General features: G+C 46.3%; 1 protein-coding gene across 2 annotated transcripts in view; it reads right to left on the reverse strand.

Annotated features, from left to right (window-relative positions):
* The window catches only part of SZT2 (SZT2 subunit of KICSTOR complex), a 115,266-nt gene that overhangs the window by 40,269 nt on the left and 51,526 nt on the right, over positions 1–23,471 (reverse strand). For both annotated transcript variants that reach the window (XM_060206058.1, XM_060206059.1), the window contains 24 exons: positions 21,837–21,968; positions 20,517–20,658; positions 20,005–20,111; positions 10,218–10,428; positions 9,828–9,998; positions 9,005–9,239; positions 8,418–8,547; positions 6,361–6,503; positions 6,060–6,212; positions 5,816–5,930; positions 5,421–5,638; positions 5,109–5,324; positions 4,563–4,641; positions 4,262–4,356; positions 3,845–4,013; positions 3,537–3,651; positions 3,321–3,434; positions 2,952–3,122; positions 2,693–2,787; positions 1,950–2,073; positions 1,683–1,847; positions 1,388–1,592; positions 703–818; positions 353–599 (listed from right to left, as the gene is read on the reverse strand). In XM_060206058.1, coding sequence (XP_060062041.1) covers positions 353–599; positions 703–818; positions 1,388–1,592; positions 1,683–1,847; positions 1,950–2,073; positions 2,693–2,787; positions 2,952–3,122; positions 3,321–3,434; positions 3,537–3,651; positions 3,845–4,013; positions 4,262–4,356; positions 4,563–4,641; positions 5,109–5,324; positions 5,421–5,638; positions 5,816–5,930; positions 6,060–6,212; positions 6,361–6,503; positions 8,418–8,547; positions 9,005–9,239; positions 9,828–9,998; positions 10,218–10,428; positions 20,005–20,111; positions 20,517–20,658; positions 21,837–21,968 — 3,668 coding nt within the window. The remainder of the gene's footprint in view (positions 1–352; positions 600–702; positions 819–1,387; positions 1,593–1,682; positions 1,848–1,949; positions 2,074–2,692; positions 2,788–2,951; positions 3,123–3,320; positions 3,435–3,536; positions 3,652–3,844; positions 4,014–4,261; positions 4,357–4,562; positions 4,642–5,108; positions 5,325–5,420; positions 5,639–5,815; positions 5,931–6,059; positions 6,213–6,360; positions 6,504–8,417; positions 8,548–9,004; positions 9,240–9,827; positions 9,999–10,217; positions 10,429–20,004; positions 20,112–20,516; positions 20,659–21,836; positions 21,969–23,471) is intronic.

Raw genomic sequence — 23,471 nt, forward strand, 5'->3', positions numbered from 1 at the left:
AAGATGCCACACACAGAGCCTGCTTATCTTTCTTCTTCCCTCCAACAGGGGCCTGTTGGGTCTCTCAAATGAGCTGGGGACTCAGCAGTGAACAAAATAAGTTTTTATGAAAACTTTTGAGACTCATGATTAGTTCAGGGATTATTACTATGAATAGTAATAACCTAGCTCAGCACTCCATACTAGAACAAGAGAGACAGGGAGAGTCAGGGAGGCTGACTGCTACCTATGCCAAATGGGAGAAAGAAACTGAGTAGGAGGTGGGAATACTGCAGTCTCTCTGGCACTAAGGTACTACCTTGTGCAGACTGACACTGTGCCACCACACACATCACCCAACAACAATTCTAACCTGGATTCAGAAGCCAGGATAGCTCGTTCCCGAGGCTCAGGGCCCTCCTCGATGCTGCTGCTGAAGGGCCCGGGGCTGAGAGGGCCAGGACTTTGGGGTGCATGAGGCAAACCTCGAGTGTGGCCACACAGTGCAAGCAGAAAAGGAGTGATATCTACTTCTTGTAGTAGCTCCTCACAGGCATCTACTGCTATGAGCAAGTCCTGGGAGGTCACGCTCTGTGCTTGCTGCAAGCTCCGAAACAGCCCTGGTGGGTGTGGAAGGGGCTATGAGGGTCCAGCTCTCCAGTCCCTGCATAACCCACTGCAAATTCCCTTGCTCCCTGAAGTTCCCTGGCGGGGCCTGCTCACCGCGAACATAGCATCGCTGTGCATGCTCCTGCAGTAAAGCACAGTGGTTGGCTGCCTCCTTGTACCTGGGCTCCATCCAAGCTGAGGATGGGGAAGGCTGGTCCAGGAACTGAGTCCTAAAAAAAATAGGAGGGAAGAGAGAACATGGCCAAATCCCCTAAATGACACCTTAGACTCACCATGCACCCACGGACCATTGGACTGTTTTCAGGTTCCACCCATATGGATTGTGTTTTTTTTTTTTTTTAATTTTTATATTTATTTATTTATTTTCCCTTTTGTTGCCCTTGTTTTTCATTGTTGTTGTAGTTATTATTGTTGTTGTCATTGTTGCATAGGACAGAGAGAAATAGAGAGAGGAGGGGAAGACAAAGGGGGAGAGAAAGACAGACACCTGCAAACTTGCTTCACCGCCTGTGAAGTGAACACCCTACAGGTGGGAAGCCGGGGGCTCGAAACGGGTCCTTAAGCTGATCCTTGCGCTTTGCGCCACCTGCGCTTAACCTGCTGCACTACCGCTTGATTTCCCACCCATATGGATTCTAAGCCCAGCATGTTTCACTGACTTGCTGAAAGAAGTCCAGCAAGAATCGGGCAGAACATGGCTAAGAAGCTGAGTTCTTACCACTGGCCACCAGTCTGAGTATGTGTCTCAGCTTTAGTGGGAACCTAGGTCAGTACTTACCGGAAGATGAGGTCTCGGGGTGCTGGAGGGGGTTGCATGCCAACCATCTGTTCCCTCAGTGCTTCTAGGGAACAGCTATAAATGTAGACAGGACAGCGGGTTCGGGGTCCATCTGTACCCTCTGTCTGTGGAGCCTGATGCCCACTGTAAGCTTGCCATTCCTGGTGGGTAGGGGAGCTTAGTTCTTCTAGATTCTGGGCACTATCTGTGGAGAGAGGTGTCTTATGGTCTTCTGAGTTCTCTATCTGTTCCTACTGCCACTCCTGCTCAACCATCTGAGAGTCAACAGCCTCACCGTCAGCAGGGGTGACACTGAGGATGGGGATCTGGGCCTTGGCAGCCCTAACCCCAGGTCCTTCCAGGTCTTTCTGGCTCTGGGCCCCACTCCAATCTCCAAACTTGGGCTTTGTCTCCTCCTGACAGGGTCCCTCCAGGCCATATGCAGCCAGATGCTGGATATCTGAAGAGGAATTGAGAGATTTAAATCAGAACTGCCTGGTGGGCTGGTGAGGGCACTTGGGTGTTGTTTCTGAGGGGGTGAGCAAGGAAGCAGTGACTATACCTGAGAAGGTAGCTGGGAGGAAAGTCAGAAACACATGTTGGGGGGTCACAAGCCTTGCATAACAGTGCCACTGAGGGGGCTGGACAGAGCTGAGAGGCTTGAGAACTTGAGGAGGCGCTCTCCTCTGTAGGGAAGAGAATCCAAATTAGAGACCCGGAAAACTAGCTCACTTGGATAGTGTGCTGCTTTAATGGGCATGACCCAGGTTTGAGCCCTGTCTTCACCACACTGAAGGAAGCTTTGGTGCTGTGGTCTTTTTACTCTATCCCTCTGCCTGTCTCTGTCTCTATCTAAAGAGAGAGAGAAATAAAGGGGGAGAGAGAGAGACAGAGACACAAAAGGAAACCAAACTAACAATTGGGAAAGTAGTTCAACTGGTAAAATATTAGACTTACATACCTGAAATTCCTGGGTCCATTCCTAGTATCAAACCTACCAGTGGCACTCTTGATCTCTCTCTCTCTCTCTCTCTCTCTCTCTCTCTCTCTCTCATATGTGCAATAAATAAAATAAATGTCAAAAAAATTAGAGCAATCTGTATGGGAACATCTAACGCCCACTCCCTCCTTCCACCCTGGAGTCCAACCCTAGGTATGGAGTCAAGGGTGAGACAAAGGAGAATAATGTCCTATCATTGGCAGGAAACTCTCAGTCTCCAGGGTGATGGAAAGTTGGGTATAAATACATATAGAAGAAAGGAGGTCAGTATGAAAAGAGGCTCAAGAAGAAGAGTCAGTGCTGACCAGGGCAAGAAGAGCAGAGCCTCCAGTAGACTGCGCACAGCTGACTGCTTGGTCCTTCAGGATCCCATGGTCCCTCACTGGTGGGCCCTCTGGACCTACAATGGGGGCAGAGATGGCAGAGGAGGGCAGGGCCAGTAGTGAGGTGGAGCTCTGAGGTTAAGAGAAGGCAAGGAGGGCAAGGCCAAAACCCAAAGCAGAAACTGCCCTGTTGAGTGAATAAAAGGGTTGGGCATGGGGTTTGAAGACAGGCAGAGCTTACCTGTATCAGGACAGCTCTGCCGCAGCACCTCGCTTAAGAAGGTAGCCTGGTCAGTGGGGGTCAGTGGGATCTCCCGGTCGCTCAGCTCCTGGCCCAGGCAGCTGTGCAGCAGGCACAGCACCATGTCGTTGGCGGGACAGGGCCCCTCGGCGAGAGGGACGCCCTCTGGCTCTGCCCGACACACACTCAGCTCAGCACCAAGAGCTTCCTGCTGGCCCTTGACCCTGGCTGAGCCCTGGATAGCAAAGCCCCACCTTAAGCCCCCATCACTCATTAGTGCTCTTGCAGCTGCCTCTGCTTACTTAGTCTTAATACTCCTGGGCTTGCTGGCTCTCTAGATGGCACTGAGTAGGTACTAAGTTCACCTACCTCTGGAAAGCAGCAGGAAGAACATCTGGAGCTGCTGGCACTGAGGCAGGAGTCCAAGGAGGTCAAAACGGAAAGGGATCTCATGGACACAGGTGTCTCCTCCCTGGTTCAATCCTAGGAAAGAGGGGAGGAAGACATGATGCAAAGTGAGACCCAAACTCCTTGTTGGGCTTGCCTTCTCTCCACCAAATCCCTGCTGGTCTCTTCCCCACTGACCAGTAGAGATCCTTGGTTCGGAGGGGAGGGGGCTCCATTCCTTGCTCTGGCACAGCTGGATCAGGTATTCAAAGCTCAGCAAGGAGCCTATGAAGGCTGCATCTCTAGGGTGGAGCTAGAGGAGGAATAGCAGTCATCAGGGCCAGCACCCCCAGGCCAGAGCACCTGGCCTCTCCCTCTCAAGGGAGCCCACATAGTCACAGACAGAACAGAGGTTCAGAGGAGCCAGGAAGCTGCTAGGCTGTGGTTCCTCCCAGGACACGAGCCCCAACATGGTGAGGGGTGGGGCCGCTTCTGAGGGCACTTACAGCTTGAGGGATCTCAGAGTACGTCAAGTCCCGGAGGTGCTTCCAGCTCTCGGGGCCAGGTCCCACACGCCCATACTGAGGCTCTACCCACACCTCAGTGACCAGATTCAGCTCAGAATCTCCCTCCAGGGCCTCCACTTCCACATCATTATCATCGTCTGTTGAGAAACTAAAGGAGAGAGGGCTGTGAGCCCAGAGGGAGGAGTTTGATCTCCAACCTTGTGGCAGGGAGCCAGCCCATGGAGGTGGGAAGGCAGCAGGCCTGCAGTACACCTACCAGGTGCACAGGGCCTTTCAGCCTTATGTCTGCCTGAGGAAGCATGTAAGACAGCACTTCTGCCCCATGGCACTCTGGAGATGGAACTTTAGAGGACAGTAGGGAGCAGGGAGAATGTGGAGAGAGGGCTGGGGACTCACCTGTCTTTCGTGGAGGTAGAGTGGGGTGGGAAGAGGATGTACTGGACAACACACGTGTGCCTTTCTTCCGTGGCAGCCTGGTCTGCGCGTTCATTCTGTTGGGGAGTGAGGAAGAACTTGGCCAAAGCCCAGCCAAAGCAGAGCTGGCCCCATACAGCCCTGACCCTCAGAACCGGCCTTCGATCTTGGTCCTCAAGCCACAGGGTCCCTGGAAGCAGAGCTGCTAGCAGTCCCAACCCAGCTCAATGGCAAATGACAATGACAGGGCTCATTAGGAAGTGTCATGAGGGATAGCACATACCTGAATGGGAAGCTCCAGCACCATGTTAATAATTCCTTCTCCGCTGCAGGCAAAGTGGAACCCTTCAGAAAGACGAACTCTGAAGCCCAAGAAAGAGAGAACAGGGGAAAGATAGTCAGATTCTATCCCTAACCCAGTGTCATTTAAGTGTCTACTTTTCTTTTTTTTAATCAGAACACTGCTCAGTTCTGACTTATGATGGTGCTTGCAGCTGAACCTGAGGACTCTGAGACTCAGGCATGAAAGTCCCTTTACATAACCATTATGCTATTTCCCAGGGATCATGACAGACCTGCCTGTTGGCTGCTCTGCAGACTACTAATCCTTCAAGTACAATAGGTCTAATTAGGACCAGAGGTCATCATAAGGAGTTGGGGGTGGGGGGGTAGTAGCATTTGGGGTACTGAGTGTTAACAGAAGCAGAAAAGACACTGGGAGTTAAGAGACAGGCAGTGTCTGGCTCAGACTTTCTCCCAATGTCTACATGCAGAATCTCCACCTGCTCTCTCCCTGCCCCAAGGTGCCTGGCAGGTGGGGGTGACATACTCAGTGAGGACAGACAGAAGCTGGGCAATGGCGCTTAGTGGCAGTGCAGGGGCCAGTCCTGAGGGCACACTCCAGAGCCAGCGTTGATGGTAGAGGTAACGGGACAATGATGCTAGGCTAGAAGAGGCTGAGCGGCCTGACACCAAAGGCAGTGGACCTGGAGGCTCCAGTGTCAGTAGGAAAGGTGCCCGGTAGTCCAGGGGTAGCTTCTCATACCTGGGAAAAGGGGGCAACTCCCAATTGATCTCCTTATATGCACATAAGCCAATTCCTGCCTCATGCTTCCCTTCTCATCTCCACTCTTACACCAACCTGATGAGTAGTTTGTCCAGTGGCTTATGCAGGACCACAAGGCAGGGCCGGTCAGACAGGGTCTGCTGTGGTCCCAGTGTGGGGGGCGACTTAGAAGGAGAGTTGCCTCCTCCAATGCCCCCCAGTCCCTTCCGTTTCACCTTGGGTGTTGGCTCCTTGCTTTGTACCCGGTGGGGGAAACGCAGCCGCAGGATCTCTTCCCGCAAGCCTGACACAATCTGAGGGGAAACGTCATCTCCCTAAAGATCTGGAAGAAGGGGCCTGCAGCAAGGTAAGCAGCCCTCCACTCCAAAGCCTGACTTGCTCCCTAAGCTGGCCCTGACCCTGAAGGGGTGGGGAGAGGTAGTCTCCACTCCAGCACCTCTTGGTCTGGGAGTTATTCAGGCCCAGCTCACCTTGTGCCGGGCCTGTGCTGGCGTGCCAATGGGAAAACCCAGTCGAAGAACCATACATGGGGCCTTGGAAATGATGCGGACCATGTAGAAGGAAGAAGGTGGCTGGTCTGGGGAACTGGGCAGAAATAAGAAGCCTTAGGTTGGGAGTAAATGGGTTTAGGAGGAAGCAAGGGTGAGACCTGGGATTAGAGGGAAGGTATGGGATGAGGAGTGGGGAAGAGTGAGGGGATGTCACTTTGCCCACCTGGAGAGCAGTTTCACGTAAGAATAGCCCTCAACAAGCACAAAGCTGCTCCAGTCCCGAAGCAGAGAGGTCAGTGATGAGTGGGAAATCCTGCACTGGACTGTGCTATAGCGTCCGTTGCTGCCTGGAGTGTGCAAGTGCTTGGGGATAGGTCTGGGGGAAGGGATGTGGACGGAGGTCAGGCCTTCTGGCCCCAATGAAGACCAAGCTTGGAAGGGTTCATCTGCAGCCTCCCCTTCCCCCAACTCCTGATCCTCGCCCCTGCTCCTCTACCCCAGCTGTCACCCAAAAGGATACCCACGTGTCATGCTCCAGGATGAGCACCAGGCGGTGCATGTGTAGCCAGCGCTGCCATGAGTTGGCATCCATGGACAGCACTGGCTTCCAATAGGCAGCAAACTGAGCATGGGATGAGTCAGAACCACTGTGCTGAAGGGAGAGTACCTGGGGACAGGAAGGATAGTCCTATAGAAACATTTGTGGAGAACTAGGATATGACTTCCAAAGAGCAGTAATACCTTGGGGTCTACAGGGGCAGAGATGGCAGTGGTTTAAGGTTAAAAGTATCTACAGCCCTGCCTCGGACAGAGGCAAAAACTGTCTTTCACACAAAGGCTGGATTAGGATGTGTGGGCCCAGAGATGGCTGTGGAGCCCTTTAAAGATAAATTCACACAAAGGTTGGAACTTGCTCCATTTCTGTTACTGCCTTGGCAGCAAGCCCTGGGCACTGGCTAAATGCTGCACACTAACATGAGCACTGTCCATTCATGTTAGGCTGATAGCCAGGGTTTGAGTGTGAAGACAGCACAAGAAAGGCAGCTCTGAAAGACAACAATGAGATACCACTTCACTCCTGTGAGAATGTCATACATCAGAAAAGGTAACAGCAGCAAATGCTGGAGAGGGTGTGGGGTCAAAGGAACCCTCCTACACTGCTGGTGGGAATGCAAACTGGTCCAACCTCTGTGGAGAACAGTCTGGAGAACTCTCAGAAGGCTAGAAATGGACCTACCCTATGATCCTGCAATTCCTCTCCTTGGGATATATCCTAAGGAACTCAACACACCCACCCCAAAACATCTGTGTACACACATGCTCTTGGCAGCACAATTTATAATAGCCAAAACCTAGAAGCAACCCAGGTGTCCAACAACAGATGAGTGGCTGAGAAAGTTGTGATATATATATATATATATATATATATATATATATATATATATATATATATATATATATTACTCAGCTATAAAAAATGGTGACTTCGGGGCCAGGTGGTGGCGCACCTGGTTGAGTGCACATGTTACAATGCACAAGGACCCAGGTTCGATCCCCTGGTTCCCACCTGCAGAGGGAAAGCTTCACAAGTGGTGAAACAGGGCTGCAGGTGTCTCTCTGTCTCTCTCCCTCCCTATCACCTCCTTCCCTCTCGATTTCTACCTGTTTATATCCAATAAATAAATAAAGATAATTTTAAAAAAAGATAACTTTAAAATTGGTGACTTCACTGTTTTCAGCCAATCTTGGATGGACCTTGAAAAATTCATGTTAAGTGAAATAAGTCAGAAACGGAAGGATGAATATAGGATGATCTCACTCTCAGGTAGAAGTTGAAAAACAAGATCAGAAAAGAAAACACAAGTAGAACCTGAACTGGAATTGGCATATTGCACCAAAGTAAAATACTCTGGGGTGGGTGGGTGGGGAGAATACAGGTCCAAGAAGGATGACAGAGGACCTAGTGGAGATTGTATTGTTATATGGAAAACTGGGAAATGTTATGCATGTACAAACTATTGTATTTACTGTTGAATGTAAAACATTAATTCCCCAATAAAGAAATTAAAAAAAAAAAAAAGAAAAAGGAAGCTCTGGTCTCCAGAAAGTGCACGTTTTCTCTTGCTTGGCAGTCTTGGGAGCGGGTAGAGATGGTAACACACCCTGAGTGGGGGTGCTTGCCATTTGCTAGGAAGCCACTGCTTCACATGACACAGGTCTTCACCCTTGGTCTCTTCCACAGTCTCTCTCCATAGACCCATAGACCCTTCTCTTTCTCTGGTGAAGGAGAGAGAACTTTTTTTTTTTTTTTTGATAGAAAAAGATAGAGATGGGGGAAAAGGGGAAAGGGAGAGGAAGAGAGATAGGATCTGCAGCATGGCTTCACCATTCATGAAGCTTCCCCTTTACAGGTAGGCACCAGGGACTTGAGAGAACTGTTTTTAAGGGTACAGCTTAGGGAACTGTTTAGCATGTCATACTTGTGTGGGATGGAAAAATAACATGGTTCTGGGCTCCAGATACTGTGCCAAAGCCAAGTTGGGTGGGCATGAAATAGGAGCAATGGACATCAGTTACTTACCGGGGTGGTAGAGCCAGGAGGGATGTAGAAGAGTGGCACTCCACTCTTGGTGCTGTCTGGAAGCGTGAAGTGTTCTGGAACTGAAGAGAAGGACTGGAGGTGGGCTAGCATCTGGTCTGTCTGGTTAATGCTGCAGGACAATGAATAAGTCTGACCCACACCCAAGTCTGGTGGGTGCAATAGGTAAGGGCCTCGGGGAATCTAGAACCCTGGGCACAAGCCTGGTATTCAGGGTGACTCTCTCCAGGCCAAATCATCAGAAATCTGTCCTTCTGACTGAGAGTATGGACAGACTTGGCAATGCCCATGTTCAGCAGAGAAGCAGTTACAGAAGCCAGACCTTCCACCTTCTGTAGCCCATAATGACCTTGGGTCCATACTCCCAGAAGGATAGAGAGTAGAGAAGCTATCAAGGGAGGGGATTGGATATGGAGCTCTGGGGATGGGCAATGTGTGGCGATGTACCCCTCTTATCTTATGGTCATGTTGATGTTTCCATTTTATAAATAATAAAATTAAATTAAAAAAAATCTGTTCCTCCACATCACAACTAGGGCACAAACTGACAGGACGGAGACCTCACTGACCTCTGTAGTGTGTTCCAGAACCGCCGGATAACATGCGTCCGATAGAGGGAGCGAATGGGTTGCCTTAATGCACAGGACACGTCATGTAAGATGTCATAGCCACCTTCCATTGTCACTTCCACCCGTGTTCCTCGAGGGCCCTCAGGCTCCAGGGGCCAGGGTGCGGTAGCTACATACTCGATGCGCATGTTGTGTTTCCACAGCAGCACCAGCTTCACCTCTAGCTGGGACCCTCCTGTAGGACAAGCAGGGGGGCCAGTCAGAGGAAGAGGCCACAGGACTCCAGGCATGGGACTGATTGCTATCTGAATCCTGAGGCTGCCTCATGGAACTCTAGCCTGGTCAAAAAGCTCAAGTCCAGTTCCATAGATTGTAGGCAACTGACACAAATAAAATGTGCAAGAGTAATGTGAAAGTCAAGTTCAGGATATCACACCAACCCTCAAGTGACTCACCTTGGTCAAACCTGGGAAATCAGAAACAAAGAGAACTAAGCTCTGAAGATAACACAGGATACAACCCACTTATCTAAATGATAAACTAAAAAAAATGTATTTATTAAATAGAGACAGAGAGAAATCAAGAAGGATATATATAGAAAGAGAACCACCTGCAGCACTGCTTCACCTGTCTTTACCCCCTTCCCCCCTCTACAGGTCAGCTTGAACACGGATCCTTGCATATTGTAACATATGTGCTTTACCAGGTGTGCCACCACCCAGCTCCTATAAGCAGAATTTTCCACTCATGATACATGTATAAGAAGGTCCTTCTGCACACAAGTCCAAGACTGGTGGATATATCAAGGCCTAGTGACCCTTACCTTTGGCCAGTGTGACCTCTCGGACACTGTAGCCTTCTCGAAGCCGTACTGACACAGTACTGACTAAGTCTGCTGGTACCTCCTTCTCAGTGTGCTTCTTCCGTCGCAGGGCCAAGGCAGGGTTGCTGCTTGCAGAGACCAGGTGCTCATTAAATAGGCGATGCTGGGAGCCTAGAGACCATTGAGGGTGGGGAAGGGAGAAGTGGTTACCTGTTCACTGACAGAGCTAGAGGGGGAAGGACTAGACCAAAGCTATACAGAGACAATGCCAGAGGTGTCAGCCCCAGTTATACTCTCTCTTCCCCAGGGAGCCAAATCCTAGACCAATTCCTGTATTCTTTCTGGGCCTATTATATATTCTGCCCTTCCCACATCCAGTCTGCTTCTCACCACAGTAATACTCAGGGTTCAGGGCTTCCCCACTGCGCAGAAAGGAGTAGAGGAGAAATGCCCGATGGTAGACTGTCAGACCCAGGTTGCCAGGCTCAATCTCTGGGCAAGTGGACAGGTAGGAGCCAAATGTCGCCATTGCGATGAACTTCATCAATTCCACATTAGGCACGTGGCCAAAGCTGCAGTCATATGAGTAAACTCCTCCCACCTAGAAAGTGAAGCAGTTAAGAGACCTAGCTGCAGTGGTCTGGCAGGTGGTCCAGTGGATAAAGTACTCATGGAAGTGTTCAAGCATGAGGACCCAAGTTCAATCCCCAGCAGCACATGTAACAGAGTGATGTCTGGTTCTTTCTCTCTCACAGTCTATCTTCTTCATGAATAAATAAAATCTTTCTCTCTAAGTAGGGGGGGGAGTGAGAGGGAGGGGGGAGACTTAGCTCCAAAATAGTGTAAGAGAGAAAAGAGACAGCTTGTAGCTGTTCCCACTCCCTGGACCAACAGAATAGGAAATAGCCCAGTGCTCTCCTAGGACAGACCACTGCTCTGTAATGTTCTCTATTTGAGTCCTGTCTTAAGTCCAGGAAGAAATCTGGACTTCATATTAACCACCAACTTGCCCCCAATTCACTAAAGATTTTGGCAGTTGGTTGACTGATTTCTTATCATCTACCAAGAGAGTTTAGTCTCTATAACAAAGTGCTTCTTATACAAAATACTTTTGCTAGAAATCAGCAGGCCTAGAGTGAGGCCTTCATTTCTTTTTTAAATATTTATTTATTCCCTTTTGTTGCCCTTTTGTTTTATTGTTGTGGTTATTATTGCTGTTGTTATTGATGTCATTGTTGGATAGGACAGAGAAATGGAGAGAGGAGGGGAAGAGAGAGAGGGAGAGAAAGATAGACACCTGCAGACCCGCTTCACCTCTTGTGAAGCGACTCCCCTACAGGAGGGGATCCAGGGGCTCAAACTGGGATCCTCACACCCTGCAGGTGGGGAGCCAGGGGCTCGAACCAGGATCCTTATGCCAGTCCTTGCGCGTTGTGCTACATGCGCTTAACCTGCTGCACTACCACCTGACTCCCTAGGCCTGCATTTCTTTTTTTTTTTTTTTCCTCCAGGGTTATTGCTGGGCTCGGTGCCTGCACCATGAATCCACTGCTCCTGAAGGCCATTTTTCCCCCTTTTTGTTGCCCTAGTTGCTGCAGCCTCGTTGCGGTTATTATTATTGCCATTGTTGATGTTGCTTTGTTGTTGGATAGGACAGAGAGAAATGGAGAGAGGAGGGGAAGACAGAGAGAGAAGGGGAGAGAAAGATAGACATCTGCAGACCTGCTTCACCGCCTGTGAAGCGACTACCCTGCAGGTGGGGAGCCGGGGGCTCGAACCGGGATCCTTACGCCCGTCCCTGCGCTTTGCGCCACGTGCGCTTACCCATTGTGCCACCGCCCGACCCCCTAGGCCTGCATTTCTAACAGTTCCATAGTGATGCCATTGTTCATGGTCTGTGGACCACATTTTGAATGTCCAGGGGAGAGGTCAGAGATTTGCAAAAGTGTAACCTTTTGTGGACAAATCTAGCCCCTCATCTACTTTTGTGAACATCATTTACAAAACTTCACCACACAGCCACATCCATGCATTTTATATCATCTATGTCTTCATACTACAAGAACAGAGTTGACCACCAATGTTCCCAATTTGCAAAGGTTCAATTTAAAGATAGTATGAAAGCAGTAAGCATTTACTACACCGTAACTTGACTTCTGAATCAAAGCATTCTGTTTTTCATTCTCAGTATGGTATTTATTTTTTTATGTTTATTTTTTACATAGAGACAGAGGTAGAGAGAGTGTGTGGTTAAAAAAGTTGTGGGACATATACTCAATGGAGTATTACTCAGAAATAAAAAGATACTGTGTCCTCTGAGATAAAATGGATGGAACTGGAGCAGATTATGCTTGGTGAAGTGAGTAATGTAAAGGACAACTACAGAATGGTTTCACTCATATTCATAGTATAGAGAACTGAACACACAAATGTGAAAGAAAAAGTCAACCCCTATCTCAGCCTGTGGGAGAACTATAGTGGTTATTAAGGCGGCAGGGGTAGAGACATAGATCTTTGGTGACAGGAATATGAATAAACACACACACACACAGAAATAAGAGGGGGAGCATAAAAGAGACCACAGCACCAAAGCTCCTATGTGAGGAGCCAGGCTCAAGCTAGACAAAGCAGCACACTATTCAAGTTGAATAATTTTGGCGGCCCAGTACAGTATTTATATGAGATATTCAACACTTTATTAGCAATATACTTTATCGGGGAGTTGGGCAGTAGCGCATCTGGTTAAGCACATGTGGCACAGAGCACAAGGACCACTGTAAGGATCCTGGTTCAAGCCCCCGGCTCCCCACCTGCAGGGGGTCGCTTCACAGGCGGTGAAGCAGGTCTGCAGGTGTCTATCTTTCTCTCCCACTCTCTCTCTGTCTTCCCCTCCTCTCTCCATTTCTCTCTGTCCTATCCAACAATGATGGCAATAAGATGAACTACAACAATAAAACAAGGGTAACAAAAGGGAATAATATTTAAAAAAAGAAATATACTTTATCAAAAAAAATATATATGCTTTAAGTAAATAAAACAGTACCACCTGCAAGTGAAGCAGATATGCAGATAACTCTCCCCCATCTTCCCTTCTCTTAATTTCTCTGTTCTATTAAATAAAATAAATAGAAAATTTTAAATGTATTTTATGTTAAGATGATTGTTCAATGTAGGCTAATGTAAGTGTGCTGAGTATGTTAAAGATATGCTGAGGTGGCTCTGGAGGTGACACAGTGGCCAAAGCTTTGGATTTCAAAAAATTAGGTCCAAAGTTCAATTCCCAGCATTGCATGTACCAGAGTAACACTCTGGTTCTTTCTCCCCTTCTCTCATGTTAACTTTTAAAAATTTTTCTTAGTACAGAGATAAATTATGAGGGAGGAAGAATGGGAGGGGTGGAAGGGGAAGAGAAGGGGAGGGAGGGAGGGAGAGAGAGAGAGAGAGAGAGAGATAGAGAGAGATAGACCCATAGCACTGCTTCACCACTCATGAAGATTCTCCCCTACAGGTGGAGACCAGGGACATGAAGCCTGTTCCTTGCACATGATTACATGTGTGCTCAACCAGGTAAGCCACCACCCAGCTCATGTAAACAAATAAATACACTAGGATAAGTTATGTCTGTTACGTATATTAACCATTTTCAACAGTAAGTGATAAATGTAGCCCCATCATAAGTGGGAGAAATTAAGTAAATGTGAAACTCTATGGTTCACAAAGTTGAAATGTACACTTTAACTTGAGCACAGATCTGGGCTCAAGCCCCAATCACTATATAGAAGCACCTTGCACAACAGGTGTCGTGGCCTCTCCTTTCTCCCTTTTCCTTTCTTTTCTTAAAAATACACACACACACACACACACACACACACACACACACACACACACACACACACACACGAGTGGGGGTATAGCATAATGGTTATGCAAAGAGACTTTCATGCCTGAGGTTCTCAAGTCCCAGGTTTAATCCCCCACACTGCCATAAGTCAGAGCTGAGCAGTGCTCTGGTAAAAAAAAAAAAAAATTATATATATATTAGGGGTGGGGTGGAGAGGAAAAAAGGGAACCAAAGTATCATTCTTGCACACACAATGCAAGATTGAACCTGAAACATTATATTTGAGAGTACAAAGCTCTAGCCACCATGCCACCTTCAAGACTGCTCTCTCCACCTCTCTCATTAGAAATTTTTATCCTTTGAATTAAAAGGGAAAAAAATGGACAGAGGTGTCCCGAGGTGTCCAGGGTGCTACTCTACTAGGGAAAGATCAGGGATAGTCCTGGGAATATGTATCATGGATTAACGTCCTTTGCCACTCGTAAAGCAATTGCAGAAGTCAGAGTTCTTTCTGCATACCCTGCCCCCAACTCCCAAAAGAATTTTGGTCTATACTCCCAGAAGGGGAAATGTTAGAGGCAAAATTAGGGTGAGATGAGCCCTGGATTGACACCCACATGGACGTTACAGAACTAGAAAATTTCCAAGGAAGTTTCTTCATCTACCAGCACTGAGGGAGAAAGGGAAGGTAGGATCTTAGGAAGGAAAAAGAAGATGGAACCTTGGAAGAAAGGATGCACCTTGGGAACAGGACCAATATAAGAGTCAGGCCATTTAAACAGACCAATTAAAAGTTTGTTCCTGGGAGACAGACTGGGATATATAAAAAGCCAGAAAGTGACCAGCTAGTAGCCAGTTTTCTCCAATGACCCTTGTGTGCTTGTACATGAGTTATGTACATGAGTTATGTCTTCTCCTTCTTCTTCTTTGTTTTTAAAGATTTTATTTATTAATGAGAAAGATAGGAGGAAAGAAAGAACCAGACATCACTCTGATACATGTGCCACTGGGGGTTGAACTAGGGACCTCATGTTTGAGAGTCCAATGCTTCATCCACTGAGCCACCTCCTGGACCACTGTCTTTATTTTTCCTATAAAAAGGAAAGTGTTGGGAGTCGGGCTGTAGCGCAGCGGGATAAGCGCAGGTGGCGCAAAGCACAAGGACCGGCATAAGGATCCCGGTTAGAGCCCCGGCTCCCCACCTGCAGGGGAGTCACTTCACAGGCGGTGAAGCAGGTCTGCAGGTGTCTGTCTTTATCTCCTCCTCTCTGTCTTCCCCTCCTCTCTCCATTTCTCTCTGTCCTATCCAACAATGACGACAACAACAATAATAACTACAACAATAAAACAACAAGGGCAACAAAAGGGAATAAATAAAATAAAATAAAAAATTAAAAAAAAAGTGTTGTCTGAAAATAAAATAAAATAAAATAAAATAAAATAAGGAATAAAAGAGTCTGTTTAGAGCAATGGGACACCTTAGATCCAAAGTCCCAGAGAAACCCTAGCACACCCTAACCCCCCAAAACAAACAAACTTAAAATTATATGTAGACCCACTTTAGATGGTTCACTGATTTCCTGGCCTCCTTCATTTTTTTTTTTTTTTTTTTTTTTTTACCAGAGCACTGCTCATTTCTGGTTTATAGTGGGTGCAGGAGATTAAATCTGGGACTTCAGTGCCTCAGGTATGAGAGTCTCTTTGCATAACCATTATATGCTATCTCTCCCACCCACCACTTAGTTATTTTTTTTTTTCATTTATAAAATGGAAATATTGACAAGACCATAGGATAAGAGGGGTAAGATTCCCACCACCAGAACTCCATATCCCATCCTCTCCCTTTTCCTTGTTCTTTATCCCACTGGGAGTATGGACTCAGGATCATTATGGGGGTGCAGAAGACAGATGGTCTGGCTTCTGTAATTGCTTCCCAGCTGAACATGGATGCTGGCAGGTCAATCATACTCCCAGCCTGTCTCTCTCTTTCCCTAGTGGGGCAGGGCTCTGGGGAGGTGGGGCTCCAGGACACATTGGTGGGGTTGTCTGGCCAGGGAAGTCAGGTCACCATTTCATCCTGTCACTTACCTTCCCACTGGCCACACCATGTCCTTGGCTTCACCTGGAAGTACTTCATCTTTGCAATCTCAATTGCCCTACCCCACTGGGTGCACATATATTATCCTTTATATTTCTTCCATCTTCCTCCTCTGGTTGCTTTTTTGAGCTCCTGAGACTGCCAGGCTTTGAACTTCGGCTCTTTTCAAGTGTATCCACATCCTCCTGACATCCATATCCTCTCTCAACCCAGACTGGAACCTATATTCCAAATACTTCATAAGTATTATTTTCCACTCCTTGGTCCTCTTTACTGCTTTCACCTAAACAGTTTGACCACTGTGATTAAATTCTTCTTTTTTTTAATGATCTTTACTTATTGGATAGATAGAACCAGAAATTGAGAGGCAGGAGGAAACAAAGAGACACCTATAAACCTGCTTCATCACTTGTGAAGCTTTCCCCCTGTAAGTGGGGACCAGGAGCTTGAACCTGGGTCCTTGTGTACTGTAATGTGTGCAGTTAGCCAGGTGTGCCACTGCCTGGCCCCCCTCTCTCTCCCGCTCTCTCTCTTTGAATTGTCACCAGTGTTATTGCTAAGGCTCAGTGCTTGCCTCCCAGTAGTCATTTTTCCTTTTTTATTTTATTTTTTTAATTTTATAGGACAGAGAGAAATTGAGAAGTTGGAGGAGATAGAGAGGAATAGACAGACATCTGCAACACTGTTTCACCACTTGTGAAGCTTCCCTCCTGCAGATGGGGAATGGGGGCTTGAACCCAGGTCCTTAAGCACTCAACTAGGTATACCACCACCAGTTCTGTATGCTTAAATTTTAAACAAACAAACAACAAATTACAGAGTTGTGTTGTTTGACATCATATCAAAACATATGACACCCAACATGGTTTTCAATACTTTTCCTTCCTTCCAACTTTTGCCTCCCTCTCAGTATTCATCAGAGGCCCTACGAAAATTTACATAATCCTAGTTGCAAAGAAATGACACTCCTGGGAGTTGGGTGGTAGTGCAGCGGGTTAAGCACAGGTGGCACAAAGCATAAAGACTGGCGTAAGGATCCCAGTGCGAGCCCCTGGCTCCCCACCTGCAAGGGGTTGCTTCACAAGCGGTGAAGCAGGTCTGCAGGTATCTATCTTTCTCTCCTGTCTTCCCCTCTTCTCTCCATTTCTCTCTGTCCTATCCAACAACAACAATAATAAATACAACAATAAAATGATAAGAGCAACAAAAAAGAATAAATAAATATTAAAAAAAAAAGTGACACTCCCCTGCTCCAAGAGTCCGTTCACCTGTCTCTTGAATCAAAACTTGCCTGTCAACTTACAGATCACTCTAGCAGGGTTCCTTTTATTTCTCCTTTTCTTTTTTTAAAATTATTTTTGTTTATTGAATAGAGACAGCCAGAAATTGAGGGAAGGGGATGATAGAGAAGGAGAGAGACAGGGAGTCAGGCAGTAGCTCAGCGGGTTAAGTGCAGATGGTACAGAGCGCAAGGACCGGCGTAAGATTCCCAGTTCGAGCCCCTGGCTCCCCACCTGTAGGGGAGTCACTTCACAAATGATTAAGCAGATCTGCAGGTGTCTGTTTTTTTCTCCCCCTTCTCCCCCTCTGTCTTCACCTCCTCTCTCCATTTCTCTCTGTCCTATCCAACAACAACGACATCAATAACAACAATAACTACAACAATAAAACAAGGGCAACAAAAGGGAATAAATAAATATTTAAAAAGAGAGGAGAGAGACAGAGAGACACCTGCAGCACTACTTCACCACTCGCAAAGCTTTCCCCCTACAGGTGGGGACTGGGGGCTTGAACTGGGGTCCTTATGTATTATAACTTTGCGCTCAACCAGGTGCACCACCACCCAGTCCCTTTCTCCTTATTTTCAAACTCTGCTTTTTATAGCTCTTTAGAAGCATACTTAGTAGTTTCTAGTTTTGAAAAACAAAAAAAGAAACAGCCCTCTTTTCAACAAACCTACCATTTCTCTCGCTTCTCACCCTTGATCTAAACAGCCAAATTCCTTGTGTCAACACTTGTCTTTGTTCTTCAACCCATTATAATCATTTCCCTCTCCACCTCTTCTCTGAAATGGCTTGAGAAAGATCCCTGTCACTTCATAATCACCAAACCCAAGAGGGTACTTTTCATTCCTCATTTAAAATGAGTTTACTGTTCAATCTCACACCATTAACTATTTTTTTCTTCCTGAAATTCTGACTTCTCTGACACTGGAATTCCTCGTTTCTTATCGGAGTATTTACTTTCATTCTTTGTTCAGCCCTCTTCCTGTGAAAGATCTTTAAACATATATGTTCCTCAGGGTTTTGGAAGGACCCCCTTAATATTCCCATCTGCAAACTGACAGAATCACTTTCTATCTTTCAACAGTGTTGTCTCCTGAATATCAGATCTGTATAGCTAACTGCTATGAATGGAATCATTAAGTAATTATACACTAAGCCAAATGTTTCAAATGCACTGCCTAATCCAGTGAGATAGGTACTATTATCTCTAATTACAAATGAATCCAACTAAGAAGTAATGTGCTCAATGTCACACTGGCAGGTAGGATCACAGTCCAGGCTAGGTATTCCAAACTCCAAAAGGGGTGTGTGTGTGTGTGTGTGTGTGTGTGTGTGTGTGTCTAAAGATTTTTATTTTTTAAAAAAAGACTTCATTCTGTACCAAGGTATCCAGAAATGAAGCTACACTTAGGGCAAATTGTAGATGAGGGATAATCCATATATAGTGAGTACAAAACTCAATTTCAGAACTATTTAAAGTAAAACATGACTTGCTATGTTAAAAAGGTACAAGTGAAATGTGGTAGGGTTTAAATGGATCTAAACCAGCAGGAATAAAGACTACACAGTATGTTAAAAAACAAAACAAACACTAAAAATTGGGAGTGGGGTGGAAATCAAATATTGATGAAGAGCTCTGGCCTTAAGCACATCTAATTTGAAATCCACTAAGAAAGTCAGGCCATTATTTTTGTCCCCAGCAATTCATGAAAAAAGCTATAGAAGATGAAAAGTGACAAAAGTGCATTTCCAAAAGAAACATTCTTAACTGGTGTCATGAACCCTGCAGTACCTTAAATTAAACATGCATATGTTGTAAACTGGATTTATAATCTTATCCTCAGTCTACTCCAACTACTTCTCTTCTTGTTTGTTTTGCCAATTATCCCGTGTCAGTGAAATCAGAAACTTGAAGTCCTAAACTCCTTTCTCCTTCACCACTCCCACATGTTGTTAATTGTAAGCCATGCTTACTCTGCCTCTTCATTTTTCTCAACCCTACCCTATTCTCTCTTGCCCTTTCCCCCTCCTTATTTTCTAAGAGAAATAGAGGAAGGGTGAAGAGACAAAGAGAACTACCTGCAGCACTGCTCCACTACTTGTGAAGCTTTTTCGCCTCTCATACATGGGAACATGTGGTAATGTGTGCATTCTACTGAGTATGGCATCACCCAGCCCCCTCTCTTGTACCCTTAATTATGCTCATTTAAGCTCTGATCTTCTCTCACCTGACCACTGCAATCAACAGCCTGCCTAATTCCATTTTTGCCCTTAGCTAGTGGCAAGAGTGACTTTATTAATTTTATTATATTATTTATTTTTACCAGAGCACTGCTCAATTCTGGCTTATGGTGGGTCCAGGGACTGAACCTGGGACCTCAGAGATGCAGGTATTAAAGTCTTTTGTATAATCACTATGTTATGCTATCTCCCTAGCCCTAAGAGTGACTTTATAAAACATAAACTCAACTAGTGTATATCTGCATCACCCAGAATTATGCTTGAACTCCTCAATGTAGTAGGCTCACCTTTCTACGCCCTGGCTTATGCCTACCCTCCAGGATTGTTTCCCACAGCCCTTGCCTCCTACTCTGTAGTCATCAATCCAAATTGGCTGTAGTTCCCTGAGTATACCCTCCTTTTTCCTCCTTTGCTCAGACTTGACTGACTCTTGCAACCAAACTGTGACAACTGACTTAACGGAAGAGGTGGAACTGAACTGTCAGATTTCCAAGTATGTGTCCTTTTACAACATGTTGTCTCTCATAGTCTAAGGACCAAAGAAAAAGATCTTTCATCCACCTTGTACAAGACATGACACTTGCTCCCTATAAACACATTTAACTATGCAAATGCCTTTAACTAGGAAGTCAGACCCTTCAAGAGAGTAACCAGCCAAACAACTGTGTGAGATGCCACACTTTCCCCTCTCCCTTCCCAGAAAATGCTCACCTGCACAAAGGAACAAGCGACAGTGCCACTTCGCAGCTGGTTCAGCAATGTTTCACAGACAGCAACATCCGGGACACTGGTCACCCCATCTGTGATCACAATGATTCCTGGAGCAAGAAACATCAGACTCAGACATGGAACCACTGGCTGGATCAAAGTCACAGGGAGGCATCTAACTGATGGGCACTGAGTGTCAGAGTCAGCCAACCAATGTGTTTTATAGTACTCAAACTCCTTTCCTTCTTTCCTTCCCTAGATTTCTTCTTCTTAGTGCTGGAACCCAGTCTCCTCCTAAAAGTTGTCCTTGAACTCCTTCACACTAAGGTCTGTGATATCTGTTAGAGCTAGAGGTAACATATATTAATATACATCTACCTTTTTCAAATAGGAAACAGATCCTCTTCCCTGGGCTGTACTTATCCCTAAGGACATTTGTCTTCACTGATAATACACATCAAACTCCCCCCCCCCCATCTTATTTCCACAATCCCAGCAACATTCCTTCTACTGACCTGCACTAGAATTTGAGGGCAGCAGCTGCAGCGCCAAGATGCCTTGACGAATCATACTGACCAGTCCAAGATCGGCTGTCACCATGGAGACACCCACCTTCCGGCTTGGTGGCTCCCCTGAGTCTGGAGACTGCTCTTCTGCCTGGCCCAAAATATAGAGAAGATAGAATGGGTTACATGAAAATGTTGCCCCATCCACAGTAAAGCCAAAATTAATAACTCTGAATTATGCAGGTCAGAAAGTTATAATTCTATGAGGGCCTCAATTCTCTAACTACTCAGCCATGTCCTGACTGCCCTCCCTCCAGCAAGCAGCACATGCTCTACTCCCAGCCCTCAGATGGATATGGAGTTTAGCACCAGGTGAAGCATCAGAGTGCACTGGTACAAGGCTTCCCCACCCTTTGCCAATCAGATCCTTTTCCCATATTTTTCATATTACCACTATGAAATGTTTACTATATCAATCACCTTAAGTCTTCAGGTATTTACATGTAAATATATCTACCACTTCCCTGGATACTGTGCAGAGATTCTCAGGAAGTAGAATGCATTCCAGCAAGCCCAAGAAGCTTTACTCTTGGTTGTACAAAATATAAATTAGCAGTTGGATAAATAGTTCAACTGGTAGATTACCAGGTTTTTACCCTTGAGTTACCAGTTCAATCCCTGGCACCCACACGTACGATAATGGTGCTCTGGCTTGTCTCTCTCTGTCTTGTTTAAATCTCTCTCTCTCTCTCTCTGGTAACAAATAAGTGAAAACAAATCTTAAAAAGAAATAACAAACAAGGGGCTAGGCAGTGGCACACTCTATAGAGTGCACAGATCACCATGTGCAAGGACCAGGGTCTAAAACCCCTAGTCCCCACGTGTGGGGGTGAGGTGGGGATGGGCTTCATAAGCAGTAAGTAGTGCTGCAGGTATCTGTCTCTCTCTGTCTTCCCTCTCCATTTCTCTCTGTTCCTATGGAAGAAGAAGAGGAAAAAGGAGAAAAATGAGAAGAAAAAGAAAAAGAAGAAAAATATTTACTAAAAATAAATACAAACTTGACCAAAGGTACCCATGATCACCTTCTCATATGCACGAAGGAGAAGATCTAAGCAAATGGCATTCACGTTTCCTCACAGCAGGAATTTGTGTCTTGGGGAGTATGGATGAATCTTCCTTCAAAAGGGAGCCTGGTGTGTTCACTCCTATTTGTGACTTTCAGTCTTTCTTTTTGTCCTCTTCCCTACGCATTCAGATTGCACCTCCTTTCTCCCCCTCTGAGGCTTAATGGCTGGTCTTTATGAGTGGCCTCTAGCTGTTCCCACTTACCTGATTCACTGGGTAATACTGCTGCTGCAACATGGTGGCCACCTTATCCTCAAACAGGCACAGCTGCTCATATACCTGCCGCAGGAACTCTTCCCGCTGGGAAGGGTCTAAAAGGCAGCCCTGTACTAGCACCTGAGAAACAAAAGGAAAGGACAGACACACGAAGGAGGGTAGGTGGGTGAGAAACTTGGAGACACTACCTGTATTTAATACTCTACACAGTTCCCCTTAGGCGAGCCTGACTTTCACTCAGCTAGAACCAGAATACCCTCATTAGAACATCTACTCCGGGAGTTGGGCAGTGGCGCAGCAGATTAAGCGCATGTGGCGCAAAGTGCAAGGACCAGCATAAGGATCCCAGTTCGAGCCCCCCGCTCCCCACAGGCAGTGAAGCAAGTCTGCAGGTGTCTATCTTTCTCTCCCCCTCTCTGTCTTCCCCTCCTCTCTCCATTTCTCTCTGTCCTACCCAGCAACGAACGACATCAACAATAACAATAATAACCACAACAAGGCTACAACAGCAACAGCAACAATGGCCTCCAGAAGCAGTGGATTGATGGTGCAGGCATTAAGCCTCAGCAATACCCCTGGAGGCAAAAAAAACAAAAACAAACAAACAAAAAAAACATCTATTCCTTTAGTCCATAGCCCAGGTTTGCAATATCATAGCTCAACCCCACCCCCGTTAATCACTTAAACCTGGTACATTAGGCTTCCCTGGATCCCCACAAGGGGGCACCATCAGAGCTTCTAGCTCCTTCCATCTTGGGTCTTGCCCAAACTCAGCCTCGCAATTTTTCTTTTTTCATTCTGACTTTTTGTTGTTGTTGACTTCTAACCACCATAAACAGAGGCCATCTGCACCTTTTCTCTTTTTAGCTCAAAATGTTCTCATCCTCCCAATGAAAGCTCCTTCCCAATGAAAGCTCCTCCCAATGAAAGCTTATACTCTGCAGATAGCTCCCCCTCCCCCTCACTTTCAGTGTTGGTTTTCACCAGAGCACTGCTCAACTCTGGCTTAAGGCTGTGCTGGGAAGTGAACCTGGGACCCTGGAGAACTGTCTCCTTAGCTCTGGAGTTGTTTGTCTGCCAAGAGAGTTATCACTGGGGCTTGGTGCCTGAATAATCCACCACTCCCTATGCCTTTATTACATTCAACTGAGTTACCTCCTGCAATATCTATGTCCCCTACTAAACTTTCAACTCCTCTCATCAGGAGCATCTGATTCATCTATCTTCAGGACCTAACCCAGGCCTGGCATAGATCAGACTTCAGAGCTTGCCAAGTGGGACTAGTGTTGAGTGGTTGCTTAACAGTGTTTTCTTTGTTTAGACTATCAACATCTGCAAAGCCTGATCTCTGTCTAAAGAGGAATTGCTACAGCTAACAGTGCTGCACTTAGAACAGCACTTCAAAGCAGGGAAGAGGACTGGAATCTAGGCATATGCCAACTGCATTGGTGTCTATTTCAGAGCCTCTGGTGCTGTTTCTTACATCTATTCTTTTTTCTTTTTTTATATTTATTTTATTTATTATTGGATAAAGATAGAGAGAAATTGAGATTGGAGAGGAAGGTAGAGAGAGAGAGAGACACCTGCAGCTCTGCATCACCACTTGTGAAGCTTTCCCCCTGC

This window comes from Erinaceus europaeus, chromosome 13 (assembly GCF_950295315.1).
Source record: "Erinaceus europaeus chromosome 13, mEriEur2.1, whole genome shotgun sequence".
NCBI classification, from domain to species: domain Eukaryota; kingdom Metazoa; phylum Chordata; class Mammalia; order Eulipotyphla; family Erinaceidae; genus Erinaceus; species Erinaceus europaeus.